At 39.4% G+C, this 21,509-nt stretch overlaps 1 protein-coding gene across 15 annotated transcripts in view; it reads right to left on the bottom strand.

Moving 5' to 3' along the window:
* Positions 1-3,123: 3,123 nt before the first annotated feature.
* PTPRM (protein tyrosine phosphatase receptor type M) overlaps positions 3,124-21,509 on the bottom strand; it is a 412,071-nt gene continuing 393,685 nt past the window's right edge. For 8 of the 15 annotated variants that reach the window (XM_060277900.1, XM_035126001.2, XM_035125994.2 and 5 more), the window contains 10 exons: positions 18,159-18,275; positions 17,677-17,831; positions 17,172-17,307; positions 15,863-16,012; positions 15,474-15,647; positions 13,684-13,815; positions 9,111-9,236; positions 7,916-8,079; positions 4,684-4,819; positions 3,124-3,710 (listed from right to left, as the gene is read on the bottom strand). In XM_060277900.1, coding sequence (XP_060133883.1) covers positions 3,657-3,710; positions 4,684-4,819; positions 7,916-8,079; positions 9,111-9,236; positions 13,684-13,815; positions 15,474-15,647; positions 15,863-16,012; positions 17,172-17,307; positions 17,677-17,831; positions 18,159-18,275 — 1,344 coding nt within the window. In that variant the 3' untranslated portion in view covers positions 3,124-3,656. Of the gene's footprint in view, positions 3,711-4,683; positions 4,820-7,915; positions 8,095-9,110; positions 9,237-13,683; positions 13,816-15,473; positions 15,648-15,862; positions 16,013-17,171; positions 17,308-17,676; positions 17,832-18,158; positions 18,276-21,509 lie in introns of all 15 variants that reach the window. The other 7 variants (XM_035125987.2, XM_035125998.2, XM_035125992.2 and 4 more) reach the window with 1 other exon arrangement.

The raw sequence follows: 21,509 nt of genomic DNA, 5'->3' as shown, positions 1-21,509 counted from the left end.
TGCCCATTGTGAAACAAACTGGTAACATCCGCTCTTGAGCTCTTATGCATGCACAGGTACAAACATACCTGTGTGCATGCCCAATATGGAAAAAAGGTAGTAGAGGGCAAGGGATGGAGTGGAAGGATACAATCTGAAAAATCAGTTTGTGGAATAGCATTTTTGGCTGGAAGCACCCCATTTCTTCTTTAGCTCCCAAGTACAGGAGGAAGAATACAAATAGCACTGGCTTCAAGTGTGTGCTTCTGATACAAATTAAGACAAGTTAAGCTGTTTTGGCAGCAAAGGTCAACTCTTTTTAAGTCTAATTTGGCAGGTCCCTTGCAGGCATTTGATACAAAACCCGCAAGGACTAAAGGACACAGAGTCAGAAATCTGATAATTAAGCCTTCAAGGGCCTGTATCAGATTCACTTCTTTTTCTCAGGTGGGAAGCTTCTACCTGCCTTGCATCATGAAGTATTTCACACCCAGCTAGGATCTATATATATTGACTGCCATACTTTTACAAACCAGAATTGCTAAGAGATGTAATAAAATAACCAGTTTAATTTGTGTTATATTTTGGAGAAAGTTTGAGCAGAAGCTATACAGATAATATATACAGATAATATATTCCAGCAATGTACATTTTAAGTGGAGCAGACTAGATCCTTGCCCTACTGCCATGCCAACCATGCTTGCCAGTTGTATGTCCAAATATAGTTGTGGCCTATTTTCAACCCACAAATGTGTATAATCTGTCCTCATTCCCAACACATATGAGCTGGAACCTGTGACTGCTTCTGTAAAATCTGAAGTACAAGTTCAAATGTGCAGGTACTGTTCAGCTTATTTGTTTTCTGAGAGTCTGCTCCCAGCTTAGAGTGTTTTTAGTCAATGAATGAAAAATGACTGGCATTTTGAAAAGAAGATCTAGCGAAATAGAAAGTCAGAGTCACACACCAGTGTCTAGTGAAGCAACTTTTTGGTTACTTTTTCAGTCTTCTCTGCCCTGTTGGTTGCCACTCTTGACTGACGTTAACACTTCTTCTTTAAAATCGGTGTTATACAGATAGCAATTTTTCATTAAAGTTCTGAGGCCTCAGCTTCAGGATGCTTAGGATTATTTCCATTTCCAGGTACATTTTCTTCTGTTAGAGAAGAACTACAAGAAGCTATTGTTAGCTTCCGGAAGCAAGATGTCGAGTCTGGGTGGGACCCTTCCTTGTAAAATGATTTTTTAATAACCAGGAAAATCTGTGCATTAGAACAAGGGTTGCTCTAATATGAGTGCAATTAGTCAAGAAAGTGTCCTGCAGGGATAGAACCTGGAAAAAGTTATTAATGGAACAAGTTAAGTTTTCAAACACAGAAAAGGTACAGATAAGAGGGTTTTCTCCCTTTTTGGCTGAAATATTATTGAAAACTGGTTCTTATTATGGTAGAGGGTTTATCCTTCTTAGTAATCACCAACAGCTACACTGCAATTACCTTCCCAGTTAGTCATGAGAGTGTAATGTCAAAATGACTCAAAGCATTTAGTTGGAAATTTCACTTACTATGCTCCATAAAAGAGTTTTAACATTAGATATCGTGCAGGATAACATATTTTAACAATAATGGTTACATGATTTTGTAAGCACAAACAAGGATACACTATCACTTTAATATATGTTTTTTCTCTCCCTTAGTGTAACCTGATTGACCAGAATTCAAACTGGGAGCTGGCGGGGACTCCTGTCATACTCCAGCCGCCTAGTCATGTGTTGCTCCTGGGTGCTTGTGGTCCGATGCAACAGGCTGCAACTGCCGCCCACATTGGAACCAGGTAAGAAAGGCCATTTTCTCTCTCTCTGATTAGGACCACAAAACATATAGTGAGGTGGGAAGCACTCTGCACAGATTCAAGCTTTGTACACATCATACATTTGAAGCAGATGGCTTCACCTAAAGAATCCCAGATTCTTTACCTTTACCCTTTTTGCAGCTGATTTGCCAGCTCTGGCTGCTCCTGGACAGATATAATATTGCCACAAGGACCAAAGCCCTTGTAGTTTCTGACTGAACCACTGTAATGCACTCAGTGTTGGGGATGGTCTTGAAGACGGTCTGGAAACTTCTGCTTGGGTGGGGATAGCCCATTAGGAGCATGTTTAACACCTAACATCACATACTAGGGGTTTGTAACAGTTTTGGATTTGGGGCTTGTCAAAGGTGAAGTGGGGTTTGTAAAAGGTGATACAAGTCAAAGCAGTGGCTCTTGAAGCGATTCGATTCATGGTGTTTGGTGATCCAGATGTGATCCAGATCCAGATTTAGCAAAACTAAATGTTTTTAAGGCTACCGTATAAGGAAACCAGCAGGGAAGGGTGACAGGGGAAGGGAAAGCAAATGCCATAGGAAAAGCTTGTAATTAGAAGGAATGATTTTACCCAGAAAGTTAATCGCTTTTAGTTCTTCTCTTCCTCCACCCGCAAATTAAAGATTATAATAATATCGTAATATATTTATTTATATCCCCACCTCATTCCTTGACAGGCGGCTTAGTTACAGATAACTAGCACAAAAGTTATTGGACCCATTTGTAATTTGGCAGGTTTCTTACGCAGGGAAAATATTATTTGACTGAAGATAGCTGGTTTTTGGAATGTTATGTACAGAGGAAATGTATACATGTTCAAATGCTGAGCTATGACCGCTCAGAATCAGAATGTCCAACTTTGCCACAGTAATGTAATCATTTGAAAGCCTTGTACAAAGTTAAGCTGAAGGCAGTTCCATGCCATGGCAGTCTATTTATTAAATGAGATTGTATTGTATATGTAATTATTTATTAAGCTGAGAAGCCAGACAGAGTAAACAAATGTTTACAGTATAATACATTAAGCATTTTCAGGGTTTAATAAAAATGATTGTCACTCACTGTGCTTCACAAAAGATTTCTTTTTAATGAATAAATAATTTGATGAAATCAAAAAAATATTTACAATATAAACAAATGGGGAAAAGCTTTGGATATATTAATCTGATCATCCTGTATTTTTTCCATTTTCTTAATGGAAAGTCTGTCAAGTCTCTCCTTTCTGAAACAATACAAGTTGGACAGAAAATACAATTCAGCAAAGTTAATGCGGTTTGTTTGTGTAGCTATTAGTTAGGTTGAAGCTACAAATGCTTTGTTTTATTAGGAGCAAATAGGATACAAATGTAACTAAAATACATTATCAAAATGCTAGACTGCATTCTCCACAGAACAAAAATGTACACTATAGTCTCTGACAACAACAGAGGATCACTGCCAACAAAAAAGTACAACAGAAAAGTACAAATTTCTTCATTAGAATAGAATTGTGCTCTTTAATTTACCAGGTGACTAGACTGGTATATCAAGTTGATGGATTTATATGATAGTGGTTTCCAATCACTGAAGTGCATTTTTTGTGTTACTGTGGGATTTGTAGGTGTCTCAAGCAACGGCCATACTGTGGGAAATGGGCAGTGCAAGCATTTAATTTTTTTTGGAAAGACGCTCTTGGGCTCTTAAAAAGAGCCAGTACAAAGCAATATAAGCATAACACTGAGAAGTGCCCTTCTCATACACACAGATATCATGAAGCAACTTGCTTTGATTGTGGTAGTGAAAGGTTTTGATTCCTCCCAGCACTATTTGCACCATCAGCCAGAATTCAAGTACTCCAAAGCCACTTCATAGCAGAATTTATATTGATCCTGGAAAATCAAAACATGAAAACAATGTCAATTGCAGCAAGGACTAAATCAAGGACACCAGTTATACTTACATAGTACAAATTTCTGAGCAGATTAGTTGTATACATGGTTAATGTTCATCAGTTTAAAACCCTATTGAATTGGCAATAAGATTATTCACATAAACAAATAAATAAGTAGAACACTTGGATATTTCTATTACAGAAAAGTGATAGAACAGAGGGAAGGAAAGAGCCATATATACTGTGAGCTCTTTGGAAGAAGGGTAAAATAAATATGAACCAAACACTGAAATCACAATGACCAAGTTCTTGTTTAGCTATCCAAATGCCCTTTTAGCAGGATGCATCGATGCTTCCTTACACTACTGATGAACAAAGTAGACCATAAAACCCTGCTTTGCGATGTCCTATATAGTTTTTATATAACAGCAGCTGGCATTTCAGCAATTCTACATATAAGAAGTTCCATAAAACACTCTACAAGGAAATAATTGCTCTTGGCCCTTTGTTTCTGAACTCTTTTAATCCTTCTGCAAGATAGAAGAGCCATAATTAAATGCAATACTCTGAATGTCAAACTGAAATTCACAGTCTTGATAAATATTAGGAGATTAAGCTATTTATAAAATATATAATTTGAAAATCTGGCATTTCATTTTACATGACTATTATTTCTGCCATACAAAGGCTGTTCTCCATGTGGATTGCACTGCCAGAAAGGGAAATTAATAAGGATGTTCTGTTGAAAGTTGAAAGTTTTCACAAAAAACCTAGCATACACTGAACAAGTCTCCTTGGGAGGAAAGCAATGTAAAATACTTTTACAAGCCAAGTGATTTCATTATCCCCTTTAGAAAACAACAGGCTTGCTTTTATGAACAGCTCTCAGTTTAAATCTCAAAAATGTCACTGTGCCTTATGATAATAAGAATTTCCCCTCCTACTTAGTAGAGTAGTTTAAAAGCTCATACCAGAAGGTCCACCATGTTAGGCTTATTATTCCTCAAGGTCTTCACAGCATGGAAAACATCAACAGCCCTCTGGTGTCGCAGCATTTCACAAACAATACTGATTGCACAAAATGTCCCACTGCGGCCACCTCCATTTCTGCAAGAAAAGCAATGACTTGATTATTTTGTAGCTTTGTGAATTATTTCCCCTTAATAGTACATGTGGGTCTTCCCCCCACCCCCACCCCAAAACTCCAGTATGACATATGTTGATGTGCCAATCCACCTGGATTGTGATAAGGACAATATTTGAGGGTTCACAGAACATCTACTGCATTTAAGTCCCAAAGCCTGATTTCAGGCATGGGCTTTTTTTGTGTAGCGCTGAAACTACCGTATCTTTTATTATTTTCTTGGCTATTGCTTCTAAACACCACCAGCCTATTTCACAAGGTGGGTGTTGGGAATTTTTGTGACAGTCTTGTTATTGAAGCAATCGCTGGCTAGAATGGTTACCAGATATTTTTCAATGAATCCGGGGACACTTTTCCTTTTTTAAGCTGAGTAGCAACAGGGAGTCATTAGTGGGGATGGAGAAGCAAAATACCCTGGGCCCAAGCACACATGCAAATCTCGAGCCTTCCCCAATGATCTGCCCCCTTCCCCCTTTGTTTTGACAGTTCAGAAGAGGCTTGGGAGTCACAGGCAGGCAGGCATTGCCCAGGAAGGGCGCAAGGCGTGTGGTTTCTCTGCCAGGCAAGGTGCAAAGCCCTCCTTTCGCACCCTATGAAACATAAATGCACAGTTTTTAAAAAATTGGGCAACGCCCACCCACCCACGACTCCTGAGCCTCCCCTGATCAGTCAAAACATAGTGGGAAAGGGGCAGGAGATCTGTACCCCCGGATGTCCCCAGTTCCCATTTGGCAGTGGCGGCGGCAGGCTCAGCAGCCCAGAGCCAGCCTGATAGCACAGTTGGCTCTGGCTGGCTGCTCACTGCCCGCTGCATGGCGCCCGCCATTTTCTCTCTCCAGAAGTCCCCATATGATGTGTTGCGCACAAGACACATCATATGGGGACTTCCAGCGAGGAAAAATGGCGGGCGTCATGGCAGCGAGCAGGTCCTGAAGCCAGCCAGAGCTAACTGTGCTATCAGGCTGACTCTGGGCTGCTGAGGCTGCCGCTGCCACATTTCCTGGGGGCAGATTTGCCAATCTGGGGACATTCCAGGGATGGAGTTTGTCCAGGGACTGTCCCCGGGAACGTCTGGTAACCCTAGGCTAGACCATATCTACATGTGGAAATGCAAAGTTCACACATGTCTTGGAAGGGAACTAAATGGTTATGTGCCTTCCAGGTTCTTAACAACTGAAGAACAAACTTACAATTATTTATAAAAATGAAATTCAAATGGATTTTTTTTTAAAAAAATCCTTAACTCTTCCAGTACAAGAAAATATATAAAATGGTCCAGATCAAAGTGAAGTCCACCTGTTGGTCTTATTTCTTGTAGATATGAAACCTCATTAATTCCACTTTATCTGATTATGTTTTAACTCATTGCCTCCAGAGAGCCTCTAGCAGTCCAGAGTAAAAGCAATGGGCTAAATGGACAAATATTTTGAGCTTGGATAAAACAGTTTCCTATGTTCTAATGTTTCGTACTAACACAATTGATCAGCATCAGATTATGTCTGGATTTATTTAGCTGAACTACCCTCATTTTGATGCAATTTCTAATTGCTCAATGTTCTAAAAACCTACACACTACTGAAGGTATGAGAGATTCCCAAACTTCTTATTTTTGTCTTGTGGAAATTTTCAGAAGAATCTCTCTCCTTCTTGAAACTCTATTATTTCCAAAGCTATTCTAATCAGCATCTTTAGACTCCACTTCATTGAAAATAATAAACCTTAATAATTACCAGAGTGCAGACTAGTTAGCTTGCAGCTTTTTAAAGCTAGAACTCACAAATGGTTGATTTTCAAAGGAAGTGACAATATGGCACATCTGTCACATCCAGGCAGCATGAAAAGAATGTTCCCTGCTGCCAAATAAGGGATGATATTGTGCCATTCTTTTGAGCATTTTAATTAAAATTAAGTCATTTAAAAGGATTATGTTGGACGGTTTCCCCCACTTTCTGTGCTGCCTAGAAGTGATGTATAGGCGTGTGTGCATGAGATGTGGTACAGCCATTTAATATCACGAATAATTGAGAGAGATGCTATCAATTTGCATTTTAAAAGGACCTCCCAGATATGGATCTCAAACCATTAATAAGCAAAACCTCACAAGATTAGGAATTATAATTTCTATTCAACAGGTGGGAAAACTAATCACCATGATCGGGGGGGGGGGAGTAATAATTTTGGGGGGGACCAAAGCAAGCAGTTTTAAACCCCCCAACAATGATACCGTACAGTTCTTAGGAAGCGGAGTGGGACAGAGATGAAAGTGAAAAGTCAGTGCTTGGTAGAAGTAAGGGATGAGGAGATTTTAAAAAAAGCTGTAGTAGAGCAAGAGTGATATCTTGAGGTGTGGTGGTTACGCTTGATGAATAAAGGCAAAGAAAGAAACTGAAATACAGTATCATATCATTATACAAACCCTTGGAATAATGTGTACTGTTGTTATTGTAATAATAATTCAATTTCTATACTGCCCTTCATTCAAAGATCATAGCCTGTACAATATAAAAACACCAAAACATATAGCATAAAAACTATTCCTATTTTTCTATAAAAAGTACTGGAACTCTCTTATCTAGTCCATTACAGAGGCAAGATAAAGGTCCAGCACATCCACTACCACACCTACAGATGTAAAGGAGGAGTCAACAGCATATTGCTGACAATGTACTCCAAGATGTTTCATGTAGCTGTTCTATATCATGGGGGATAAGAGCAACCCTGAGGAATCCACATTGAAGGCTCCACAGGGCTGAAGAGCATTCTCCAAGCATCACCCTCTGGAAACGACCATCCAAGTAGGACTGGAACCACCACAAAGTGGTGAAACCCACTCTGAGCTTGGACAAGCCACTCCAGAAGGATACCATGGTTGATGGTATTGAAAGTCACTGAGAAGTCAAGGAGAATTATGGTAACATGGGCACATTTCCCCTGTTTCTCTCCCAACAGAGGTCATCATACAGCGTAACCCAAGCAGTTTCTGTGCCAAAACCAGGCCTAATAGTTGTCTTTTTTTTCTTCCTTAAAGCCATGTAAGCTAGTGGCCAATATTCACTTACAAGCAATGGACGACTGTACGGCCTTCACCTCCATTGTATTCTTCCTGCCATTTGTCTACCTGACGTATGAGTTTCAGAAAAGAACGTTTGGATACAGGAGTGTCTCTATACATGGGCCATCCTAGGAACTGAAATTGCTGCACCATTCGATAGCCGTCCTGGGGCTGTGGGGACCCAACCAGTAGAAGAATAAAAAGACAGCATTATTTATTCTACATCCAAATAATATATACATTACATGCTCTCATCAACAGTGATTATTAAAGCAGATTACTGCTTGTTATTTGCTACAGGAATTCACATTTGGGAGTTATGACTCTGAATCTCAGAGAGATATTAAGATGATGTTCTAAACAGCTGAATATACAAATATACTAGAGTGGAACAATGGTACAGCTGCAAGAGCCAATATTATAGCAATCACCAGCTTGCAAAGTGAAATTTGCAATATAGCTCCAATTATGGCTGCCCTTTTTATATGCTCATCATTTTCAAATTTTCAGAATGAACTTTCGTTGTGTGATGACTGATTGTTAATATGCCAAATAAAGACCCACATATTCAGAATAACATCACTTCATTAGCGTCTCTCTCTCCAAAGACACATTTTAGAAAGGGAAGAAAATGTTTTCTCATTCTTGACAATCCTACATATTCAATAATCCTGATTTACATTTCTGAATGCTGTGAGATAAAAAAGTTTTAATTGGCACTTTGGATTTGAAAAATATCTAAAAGAGGTTTCAAAACACTTGCCTTTTAAGCTGTATCTTGCAACCCTGGGGTGTGCAAATATTCAAAACCTCAAGTTCTAATATGCCCCCTTAATTTTTGAAAACTATCTACATATATCACCATGTAAAAAAGCTTGTCAATTTTGTCCCTCTCATTACTAAGCACAATAATTTTAAAAGAAAACTCTGAAAGAAGGGCTGAGTAGACTTCTACAATATTTTCTTAAGTAGGAGGTAGTAGATGATTATTGTTAAGCTAAGTAGGCCTTTTCTGAGTATTGCATTCTGAGCATACAATTTTACATGTAAAAAGTTTATAAGTTTCAATTTAACATCAGTTGCAATACAAATGAACTCAATAAAGCTACAAACCATAATTATTATTATTTGTTATAAATCCACATGTGAATTAGGTTTTTTGACCATCTTCCAAGAAACAAATAACTGAATAAGGTCCTTACTCTTGCTGCATTATAAATTCGGAATATCCGGCTGATAATGTCCTCTTCTAAATCAGCAGAAACAAACTCCACCTGAATAGGACCATGTCGATGAACTCCATTTTCAGGCCAATATTGTGGACACAACTGTAGAACAAAAATATCAATAAACACATAGACATATTATCTACAAAATATGTTTCAGCATGTTGCCCTATAGCTTAATCCACTGGCTTTCACATGTGAACAGGTGGTCCAATGTGCCCAAAGAGCTCCATAGAAGAATGGGTGCCCTGTTGGGGAATGCTCCAAATGCTAAATCACTTCCAAGCATTAAAGAGTAGAGATGAGGAAGAAGTTTGATTTAGTTCAAATTTGAAGGTGAACCTACCTAATTTGCCCTTTCTGAAATAATACACAAACCAAAGGACAGCCTTCCTTTTCTCCAAAATCCACCACACAGTTTTCTGGCCAGGTAATGTGTACTAAAATGTAAAAACTAGCGTAGTGTTCAAATAAATGCATATATTATTTGGGGGAAGGGGTCAGGCAAGTTTCTTTGAAAAGGAAGACCAGATGGCTACTTCAGTGCCATTTCAAAGGGATGAGCTGGGTTGCAATAGCTGCATCTAAGTGACAAACATCCAAAAGGGCAGTGTGTGTGTGGGGGGGGGGGGCTAGAGAGTTGCAGTCTGAGTGAGCTGTAAGGAGATGCTGGCGACAGAGCATCCAAAGCTTTGACTAACAAAGAGGTGTCAATGCTGTGAGCCCTTCCATCCTATGCTCAGGTGGTATATGTGTGTGAACAAAACCATGTATCTTAAAAGACACCAGGATCTCTGCTGACCTTTCTTCCAAGAAAACTGAGCCCTGGGTAAATGCACAACTCTCACCGCCTGTCAGATGGCATGCAACAGTATGCCACTACAGAGCTTCATATGAATACTGGATCCCCACTAGAGCTATGGATCACAACTTATTTTGCAGGCTTCCAACAAAAAGTCAGCATTTTAAGCCTTAATATATTGTTTGTTACAATGTTACAAAACTTTTGCCGAACCACACAGGAACAATTCTCATTCTCACATAGTACTATCTTGCTCAGAGTTACACATACTGTATATAGGTTCCATGGAGATCAGTGGGTATATAACTGATGTACAACCCTTTTACTAGACTTTTATTTGTGTTTATTTATTTACAGCATTTCTGGAGCCCTTTCAATGAAATGATAAAAAAATCTAATTATAACTGTATAAAATCAATAATTTAAAAATGCACACCAGCTGCAACAAACACTCAGGCTAATTCCTAAATGTCTGGCAGAACAACCAAAAAAAAAAAAACCAAAGAAACTTCCACCTGTTTCTGAGAAGCATCCAGGGAAGTACACAGATGGATTTCTCTGAGGAGAGCATTCTATCTAGGGTAGTCATATTGGAGGTCCCTGGAGATATTTGAGCACAATGTAGACCTTAGGTCAGAACCTGTTTTTGAATTGGGTTTGGTTTAGTCCAACTATACCCATCTTCTTTTATACAATTTTGCCCTAGTATTGCTTGCTGCTAAATTCTTAAACCTTTTCGGCATTTGGAGTGACAGATTTCTGACATTAAACATCAGTTTAGCAATAGCCTGTGACAGCATGCAATGGTGCTGTCAAACACCTCAACATGTTGGGCATTATTTGAGGCGCACACACCAGCAGAAGCCCAGTCTCTACCCCCAAGGTATGATAAACAGTTCATAGCTGGAAACTGAACCCTATCCGTTACTAAATTCCCAGAGGCAACATTTTGCTCTCAGTTCACCACTACTGGATAATACCAGAGCTGCCTGGAAGTTTTGCTGATTTTTATATTTGTGAATGTCTTGTTTCTCATTTGAAAACTTGTCCCAGAAAGTTTAAGAATGGGAAATAGTAGCCAGAGGGGCTCATAGACATTACAGAGCTGTATTCTGGTTGATTTACGTGTCAGATAACGATGTGTAGGTTGAACAGTCTTACAGGGCTGTTTAATCCTTCATCTTCCAATATTCCCAGAAATCAATTTATAAGTGAGCTATGGATTCTTTAATAGAAACAGACATACCTGACACAGCGGGAAAAAAAAAAAGGAGGGCTTCCAAGGGATGTATTTACTCAGGACTTCTCCTGGGTAAGGCTTGGGAACAATAGTGAAGTGACAAAAGGAAACTTTTCCTGCTCATGAGGACTGTGTTCGTATTAGGACTTTTCGAACATAATACTAAACTATTAATTTAGCTTTAAGTGTATGAACAAAATGTTTTTAGTATGTTTTGGTAACCAATCTAATGAATAGCCTGTGTGATGGATGCAATATAGTGATAAAGGAGTTATTTAAAATTAAAAGTGTAAATGAATGTTATGATTGCTCTTTCCCTTTCCGCATCCTTTTTACCCTTTGAATACTGAGTTGAATCTGTTAATTAAAATCTTGTAACTGACACTGGTGAAAGTACCAGAGCAGATGTACTACCCGAGAGCAAGCATGCCCCAGTAGTTTTTAAAGGCAGCTAAGATCAATGGGAAGCTAAAACAGCTTAGTGCTCTTGTATATTCAAAGCAGGGAGCAGATATTCAAATGTGCGTTTTAGTGGCAGCTAAAAGTCTAGGTCCCTGGAGCCTTTCCTCTTTCACTCTGAAAAACAACCTACCCACGCACAAAAACAAGGGTTTTGCATTTCATATATTTCCCTTGAGATAGGTGAGTGTGGCTGGGGTTTAAAAACGTGAAAGGGGAGTGTCTGCAATTTGTAAATACTGACTTGCATTAGTCATGATTTTCACAAAAATGATAACAAAATTATTCTAGTGCTAATAAAAATACTTTCCTGTAACTATTAAAACTGTTCATGGTGAATCCACTCCAAACACTGCTTAGTTAAAATATTTAATTAAGTAGTACATACCGGTACTATGGGCATGAAATTGTATTAGGAACAGTGGTCAGGAATTATGCATTTTGCATCCATTGTTTGAGTCTTATGCCAAGATGGGCAGCTACCAAAGGAAGGCTGCGGTGGATGCTGTTTTGCAACCACCCAGAGCTCACCATGGTATGCATTCAGAGAAATGATAATCCAGACACTCTTGTGCTCAGATGACAGTGAGGAGTGGAGAGCTGGTGTCCAAAAGATTACTAATTTGAGGGGTGAAAATGATGAGACACTGGGATATCTTTCTGACACCTTCCATCAACCCCAGTGTTTCATCCCTGTTTGAGATGTTAGAGTAGTCTGATGGGGTATATGAACATCCTTTGACATGTTTACTTCCACTGTAGTAAGTTTACAAGGTAATTGACGAGTCAATACAAGTTCTATAGTGGCCCTGTCATACTCAGTCTAGAGAGAGGTGTGTGAAACAAGTCAGAGGCAGCAGGCAGGGTGTATACACATGAGAAACACGATTAAGAACTGTTTACATTTCTTATTAACTGATGTCATTACTTTCTAATGTTGTTTTATGATTACAAGGTATTATTGTATACTTAGTAGGATATGTTTTCTGCAGAGAAACCTTTTTATAGTATTTTCTGACACTTAAGTAAGTAAAATTAAAATTCTTTGGTTTTCTGAGAGCAGTTTATGTGCTTTTGAATCAAGTATAGACTTAGCAAGCTAAATGTTGTCCAACCACAAAAAATAATAGATTTAAATTCCTCATGCCCCAAAACATATTTTTAAGACCCCTCATTGAAGACCCCCTAAAATGGCATGCCCTACAATATAGCGCATTATCCTCAGATTGATGCATTATATTCCCTGTGTGTGTGTGTGTGTGAATGTTCCAATGGAGATACACATATAATGCCTTATCCAATTAAAAAAAGAAAAGGTTTGACTCTGATCAAGGCTCATTTTCTTCAGAAAGATAATATCAGTTGCAGAAAGTTGCACTTCAACCCCCAAGGAATAGAAGTTGAGCTCATATGCGTAGTATGATGGATAATGTATTGACTCAGATCAGTCAGGCCAAATTTCAAATTTCCCTCTCAACAGTAAGAGCTCAGACCTTGTGTCAGTCACTATTTTTCTTTCTAATCTACTTCACAGGGTTGTTGATAGAATAGCGTGGACTAATTTCTATGCAGAACACACACAAGGTTCCTTGGACAAAAAGCAGGATACAAATATAATAAATAAAACATGATAAAAACATGTAAAATAAGTTAACTAAAAGCTACAACTTTGGGGCTTATCTGTAACTGGTCTATTGACAATTACTCCATTAAACAAATGAATTGTTTCCAGTGTTCCTCCCCAGTACCGCAAATGGAACAGCTGCATAAAAGGAACTGCAACTAAAACCAGCCAACTTTGTTAATGGTCAGAATGGGAATGGGTAATGAGTAACAGTCTGATCTACGGTTCCAACAACCATTTTCTACAACACATTGCCTGAAGGATCTTGGCTTAAAAAGATGCAATATTAGTTAAAATTATGGGGACTAGAGGAGCTAGGTTTAAGCATCAAGTTTTTCACAGCAAGGATCTTTACAAATAATAGAAGACAGTGAGAAGATGCTGGTTATTAAGATGTTTCATTCAGCTTGTTTCTGTGACTTACTTGTGCTGGATCTACATCATTCAGCATAACTATTGATGTGCAGTGGTAGTCTAGAACCAGTCTCCAGAAATCTTTGACGGTGTTTGGTAAAGGATGCTGGGTAACGATAAAAGCTGAAGGCTGCTTATAGCTCTGTAAAACAAGAGAAAACATAATTCCACTGAGCAAAACTGTCAGGATTAAAGCTTTAATAAGAAAGTATCAGCTGCAACAAAGGGCACTCAAGTCTAAGGGCATTAATAGATGACAGCAGTATTGAATAGCTTCAAAACAGCATGGGAGAGAGAAACAGAGGACATGTATAGACGTGTTTATTAGCCGAACTTTACAGGTGAAATCTGATGACTTGCTAGACTTCATGGAAGGGGCTGCAGTTGTTGAATGGATCTGGAATATTCAATGGAGCAATTTTATCTCCACTGGACAGGGACATGGCTGGTTTCAAGATCCCACCTAAACGAATGGAGCCTCAATATACACTGGTATATATCACTCTTGAAATCTGCACATTAAATGAACACTACCAATAGAAGGGGCAAAAGGTGGGTAGAACAGGGGTGTAGTGTGGGAGGAATGGAAACTAGCCAGAACATCTGGTCTGCTCATACTGTATGTTAGAAACAACGAACAGTTTAACTATATATTATGTGGCAATCCTATGGTCCAGTTAAGACGGCCACTATTATGTTAGGGCTAATACAGGAACAACATAGTTGCAAGCCCATGCTCAACTAGCTGCAAAGCCAGAAGTACAACACCTGCAGAAATGAGAGCAAATCTACCAACGCCACCAGCCACTCCCACAGCACCTCTGACACCTTTATTGCCACCCACCAATCATGCGGCTGCATTAGGTATGTGATGACGGCAACCATCAATGGATGTCAATGAAGCAACACTACCTATACACAATCTTTCGGCACACCTTTATTACAATAAGGTTAATCCTCAGATAACATTATATAAATGCATACTACTTTTATTACTCTTTAAAGGATTGCTTTTATGGAAAGTTATTTTAAATGTCTTCATTCTTCTCCAAAGTCTGCTTTCGTGGCATGTGTGACAGCCTTAATTACTGTTGCTCTAAAATGTCAGCGATACTCTACAAATCTCTAGAGAGTGTAAAACATGTTTAAGTATCCTTGTACTGATACCCTATTAGTGCTATTAAAACTTCCATGGCTGCATTTAACTGGAGTGGAGGGAGGAGGGGAGGGAGAAAGAATCATGTTTAGGAAATGTTCACTCATTCAGAAACGAATAGAGTGACTGACGTAATGGCTTGCATTCTACCTATACTAACTGGCAACTATTATTTTCCTTCGTTAATTACTATGAAATTTAGAAGAAAACTAAAACACTGCAGCAAACTTTACATTATGCTGTTTAGTTGACTTAGGCTGCATTGTTCACACAATTACCTAGGAGTAAATCCTATTGTAGAGTAGACATGCACAGGATTGTACTGTTTTTGACATTCTGAATAGCTCTTTCCCCTCTTAGGTGTTATTATAATCAATATTCAAGTACTAGATAAGACATCTAGGCCATTTCATTTGTCAATATTCCCCACCCCCATTTTCTAGCTTTCAGACTTTAAACAATATCTCTAGATACAGATTTGATAAAACAAATCTAGAATATCAAATACCAGTATATCCAAAAGTTTAAAGACTTTTGAAAGGGAGTCATTTTTCAGGAGCAAATTAGAAAAAAATTGAGGCCCCTTTTGCTGAATTTTGTTTTTCTGTATTTTCCAGACTATTAACATCAGGACAGGCACTTACATCCATCAGTGCAGCATTGATGTAGTTACTGCTTTCCCCATCTATTGTGATGAGGAAAGGTAGGCATCTGTCTGGAGGAAGCACATCCATGCACCGATTCTTCTCGTGATTCCGTGGTAAAAGTGCTATGCTGCAATCCTCCACGCGCAGAGTTGGAGTCACCATGTTAAGGGTCTACAAACAACAACAAAACTATATGAAAGGAAGAGCTGCTTGGCAATGAATGTGCCTTCAGAACAGGATTATGGGTATCATTAACTTTAAAAGAGAACCTGTGCTTCAGAGAATAATGGAAAGATTCTGCTCTCACACTTTAAAACAAACAAATAAACCTTGCAATACAAAGGCCATTGTCCTGTTGTGCTTTTAAAAATGTATCCATGGCTTACCCTAAATTCTTCTTTGATCTGGCTTGAATTGGTCTGAGGGTCCAGTTTGTTCATTTCATAATATACAGATCTAACTTGAGAGGCTGGAACAGTGGTATCCCCACACAGACAAGCTTCCAATATTGCATCATGTATGAATACATACTGTTCCTGTAGAAGTAAAGAGATACCCACATAAATGATAGGTTTTTCCCCAATGAAAAATGAAGATCTGAATGTGGTTTTTAGCTTTCAGCTGTTGAAAAACCAACTATAGTATCCATTATCATAGTACGATACTACAGTGTTACATATTTATTGTAATTCACTAAATATGAAGGGCAGGTGTTATTCTACCTTACGACTCTGGACAGCATTAAATTTCCCCTCAGTCCCATTTTTGTTCTCTCCTCCTTGCAGAGAAGTGTATATGCTTTCAGCCCACCACCATCAGTGACCTGACAGCTGCAGCAGGAAATGCACTTCTTCATACAGGGCAGAGCTCACGATGATGGTGTTGATGGCCACCAACTGAGATGGCTTTTAAAAACGATTAGACAATCTCATAGAAGAATGCTGTCAATGAGTACTAGCCTTGATTGCGGCACATTACTTTTCAGGATCAGAGGCAGTATGTCTCTTAGCTCCAGTTGCTGGGGAACAACAGCAGGAGACGTCACGTACTGCATTTATGCTTCCAATAAGGAACTGGCCAGCCACGGTTACTTAATAGAAAACTCTCTACAGTCATATCTCATGTTACGTCAGCTTCATGTTACGTTTTTTCAGGGTTACTTCCAGGTTTTGCTGCTCGCGCATGTGCAGTAGCACTAAATCACACATGCGCACAAGCGCCAAATCGTGCCGTGCACATGCACAGATATGGCACTTCTGGTTGCAGGCTTTTCACGTTGCGAACGGGATTCCGGAACAGATCCTGTTCGCAACTGGAGGTACCACTGTACTGAGTAAATGAGTTTCCTCTACTTGCTGAAGTCTCTCCTTAGGTGTCACTTGTACTGCAAAGTATTTCCTGATCCACCCCCGCCTCACCTTGCCAACAACCCCTATTGCCACCTCTTGTGGTCTCATCCTCCCTACTTCATTTCTCACTCTGTGACCTCTCTTTCCACTTTTACTGTGTCACTCTAATGCATATTATAAGCCTTCTGCATGGCTCCATCTCTATCGGACACAAGCAGCTGATGCTAAATAATGCCAGGAAGCAGCAACAGGGCACATCACCTAAATGAATTTGAATTCTAAAATGAAATGCATTTTTCTTATGCACAAGGAGAGAGACTGGAGCAGGAAAGTGTGATGGGAATACCTCAGTTTGCACCATGTTAACTCTTCGAGACCGAAGCTCTCTGACGCAGTTGTATATATCTACAACACCTTCCCTTTCTGCCATATCTAGCATTATGTCAATCACAATGAAACACCCAGTTCTGCCAGCACCGGCACTGTAAATACAAAAGCACAATTAACATGAGTTAAAAGTTCAGAAAGTGCTAGCAGTTGAACTTGAAAACAGATTCTTGAGTGGCATACATAATGAACATCATTTGAATGTGCCTTAGATATATCATTAGGGGTTTTCAGCAATGTAGCTGACATCTTTCACATTTGAGGTTAACAATTTCTTATTAAGGATGCTATAGATCTTTGTAACCTGTCCACAGACTGCTGTCTGTAATCAGCAGTGGTTGGAAAAAAAATGGCATTCAAATTAACATTGACTACAAACATATTAAATGCTTAAATTAAAGGGATAAAATTAGACAGTGACCTTCTCAACTAGGCATGCCAGGCGGCCTTTCCATTGCACTAACCTGCAGTGTACAACCAGCGGGCCTGCATTTGGTGGGCTTTTGGACTTGACTTGCCGGACGAATCCTAGAAGTCCTGTAGCATGGTAAGGTACACCGTGATCTGGCCAACCTGTGAAGTGGAATTGCCTGATTTCTCGGATTTCATGGGCACCTCTCTGGCCATCCATCGTTGAATAAAAAGAGAAGAAAGGGGAATGGTGCAGAAAGCATTTTAAAAGAGAACAAAAGCAGGAATTCCTTAATGTGGTGCTTCTTAAAACGCAATAGGTATTTAAAGTCCTAACCCCACTTCTATTTCATAAGCCACTGGAGAGGAACATGTTGCTGTTTAAATGGGGGGGGGGAAACCTGACCTCACCATTAGGGGGCAGTAGAGTATTACCCACAAAGTAGTTTGGAAAATGGTTTGACTTTAAAGATGTTGCAACTTTAACACAGACATGATTAGAAACATATGAGAAACTATATCTTTAAACACTAACCTTTTCCACGGCAAATGTTCGAATAACATATTCTGCCAGGAGCTCTGTTTCTATTAGAGTAACTTTAATGTCTTTATATATCTCTGTGTCATCCGGCCAGTATTTACAGCACTTGACCTTTTAGAAATAATAAAAAAATTAAAAAATCAAGGTTTATATATATTTCAATTTGAAGCATTCTTTAACACTTTTGCAGTGATGTACAATTGAGCTGCCCATAAAACAGCCATGCTGCCTACACAAAAGAAATGGATCATTAGTTTTAAAGAACACAATCTTCTTTTTTCAGAGAACAGTTCTGCGAGTTAAAGGTGGAAATGGCATTCAGTACAAGTTGGGGAAATTGTATGAATCACGTTAGTATTTATGCCATGAACAGCTCAGTTAAAATAACCACTCATTTCCTGTTTTTCTCCCTGTTGGAGTATCCAGAGGGAAAAGCAACAAAGCTGCATTTAAACATTCACATCCTCCTGAAGTTGGTTACAGTATTTGTCTCTAAAGTGTTTCACTCCTTTATGAAAAAGCACACTGTGACATGATTCCATTTTAGTGGAAGATTTTTATTTTTTGAGATATTAACTGCTCTGAAAACCTAACAGAAAAGCAGTGGGGGTGGGAACCATGTATGTGTAAAACGTAACACAGAATGTGTAAAAGTCTAACATATGCAGTAATGAGATTGGAACGACAAAAAGATTCTATTTGTGGACCTGAACCTGATGCCCAGTGAGACTGAATAACTCATTAGGCCCCTAGCAGAAAACTTGGCAGCCTATCCCTAGCCAAGGAACACATATGCAAAACTGGGGCAAGAGACACTTAACATTTCCTTCTTGTGAACACTTAACATTTTGCACAGGATTTCCCTGAGTTGTATGATTGGACCTTGTTTTCCATGTCTGAATCTTTTGAATTTCTGGTTTATTTGCTGTTATTTGTTTTTATATTGCTTTTTTAAAATTAGTTTTAGGTTATGTTTTTGTTTTAGTGACATTTGTGTTTAGACTGTGCACTGCTTTAAGATTTTTGTAATATTGAGTGGTACACAAATGATTTTAAATAAAAATAAATAAAAGAAATTACACGTGTGTACAAACTTATATACACAATACACTCATAGAAATGTATATTTATTTCTAAATGCATTTTTTTTTTACTAAAAACCACACAGATTTAAATGTTAAAGTTCCGAGTTTCCCTCTAAATTATTATAGCCCCACCCATTGCGAATGGGCCCACTAGTGCCTGGAAGAGCCTCACTGAGCTCAAGGCCTTCCTTTTTCCTGCGCATGAAGCAGCACCGAAGAGAATTCAGTGCTCCCTCCATGTGCTATGCACATGCCTTGTGTTGTGGAGATGAAGGGTTTGGTGATATGGAAATTGTATATAGTTCCTTTGTTCCACACAACTGTCTGTGTGCTCTCATGTTTGTTGTTGAGGAAACATGGCTCTCTTGAGTCAAGTGGAATCCCACCCATAGGCCCTGTGGCAGGACACACAGGACAGGACAGAACCTGTAATATGTAGAATTCTGTAGAAGCATCCAAAGCAATGTGCAAAGTTGTGTATATATGGCAAGATACTTTATATTGCTTCCAATTGAGGGGGGGAAATACATCTGAACACCAGATGCAAAGCACTGATGCAAAATAAGCATACCATGCAGTTCATTTTATCTCTGTCTGGCATTTTTCTGCCAGTTCTGTAACAATTCCTGAAACTCTCTCTGGAAAATACACACACACAAAGCCCTGCAGTCAGGGAAATAGAAACCACAAGAAACACATTTGAAAGCTCATTGTTTATCTGTCTGTCTGTTCTGCTTGATAATACAGACCAATAGCATTGTTTAAATCCCTGACTTAAAAGGTTCACAGTGCTTGTCTCCATTGCCAGGCAGCTATTTGTAACAGCAATTTCCCCCCCATAGAAAATGTGTTTTTCTCTGCATTGTTCAGAAGAAACAGAACTTCCCATGATCCCCAGTCTGGCGCAAACCATCAAAGCCCACTCTGTGACCCTCATTTCCTTTTTCTGCCTGCTGTTTTTGTTTCTTCCATAGGTAGAATCTGATCCACATCAACACGTCCAAGGCACATGCGAAGGAGAAAACAGCTGCAGCATGGGAAACCTAAATCAGGTTTCTAACTTTAGCACAATTCCTTTTGAGATGGGCGCTTGCCGATGTTCCACAGTGCTTAGTTTAGCCGGATAAACTATTTAAAAAATAGATTGGACTGAATTGCTTGGCTTAGAAAAGAAACATACAACAGCATAGTCTAGACACTCTGGCTTACTAATATGTTCCTTCTTAAAAAGCAATTTCTCCAACCGATCTGCAGACTTAGGATGTGTATAGACACCATGTGCTTCTGGCTGCATATTGTTGGATTTGCAAGTTAGTATCCCCAGGATATCTAGTGTCTGTTCAGCAGAAGACAGGTAGGAGGAAACAACCTCTCCTTCCTTAAACCGTACGGCACTTGGTTTTAAGAGAAAACTTACTGGCTACTTTTGTTACATCAAGCTAATGTACTTCTGAAATGCAAAACATATTTCAAGGAGCACAGAGTATTTTTCTGTGCAGTCTGCATGCAAAAGCACATTGCAGCCCACTCTCAGATCCCTGTCAGCAAAGGCCGGGCCATCCCATATCAGGGATGAAGGGCAGTTTTGTACTCATTACAACAGTGTCCAAGTGCACCTATGCTTTCCTTTCCTCCATAGAAAGGATACCATTGAGATAAGGCAGAAGCAGTTTTAAAGTAGCACGACCAGTTTGGTAGCACTGGGCAGAGTCCTGCAGGAGGTGCCATAACAGTGCTGCAGAACGAAGCTGGAGGTGGGGTAAACATCAGATTTTAGTGTTGCAGAGGGCGCTGTTGAAATTTGAGAGCCCAGACTTCGCCAGTGGGTAAGGACAGAGTCTGCTTCCTACTGTGTCCTACTGATACACCACATGCTTGACAATGGGAAATTGGGACATTGCCCCATCACCCTCATAAGCTGGCACGATCGGAAGGTCAGAGGTTCGAATCCCCGTGAAAGGGTGAGCTCCTGTTGTTCGGTCCCAGCTCTTGCTAACCTAGCAGTTCGAAAATATGTCAAAGTGCAAGTAGATAAATAGGTACTGCTCCGGCGGGAAGGTAAATGGCATTTCTGTGAGCTGCTCTGGTTCGCCAGAAGCAGCTTAGTCATGCTGGCCACATGACCAGGAAAAACTGTCTGCAGACAAATGCCGGCTCCCTCGGCCTATAGAGCAAGATGAGCACCGCAACCCCAGAGTCATTCTTGACTGGACTTAACTGTCAGGGGTCCTTTACCTTTACACACATATTTACAACAATG

Source organism: Zootoca vivipara, chromosome 8, assembly GCF_963506605.1.
Source record: "Zootoca vivipara chromosome 8, rZooViv1.1, whole genome shotgun sequence".
Taxonomy (NCBI): Eukaryota; Metazoa; Chordata; class Lepidosauria; order Squamata; family Lacertidae; genus Zootoca; species Zootoca vivipara.
The sequence above is the reverse complement of the archived record's forward strand: the minus strand, read 5'-3'. Positions and strand labels throughout refer to the sequence as shown.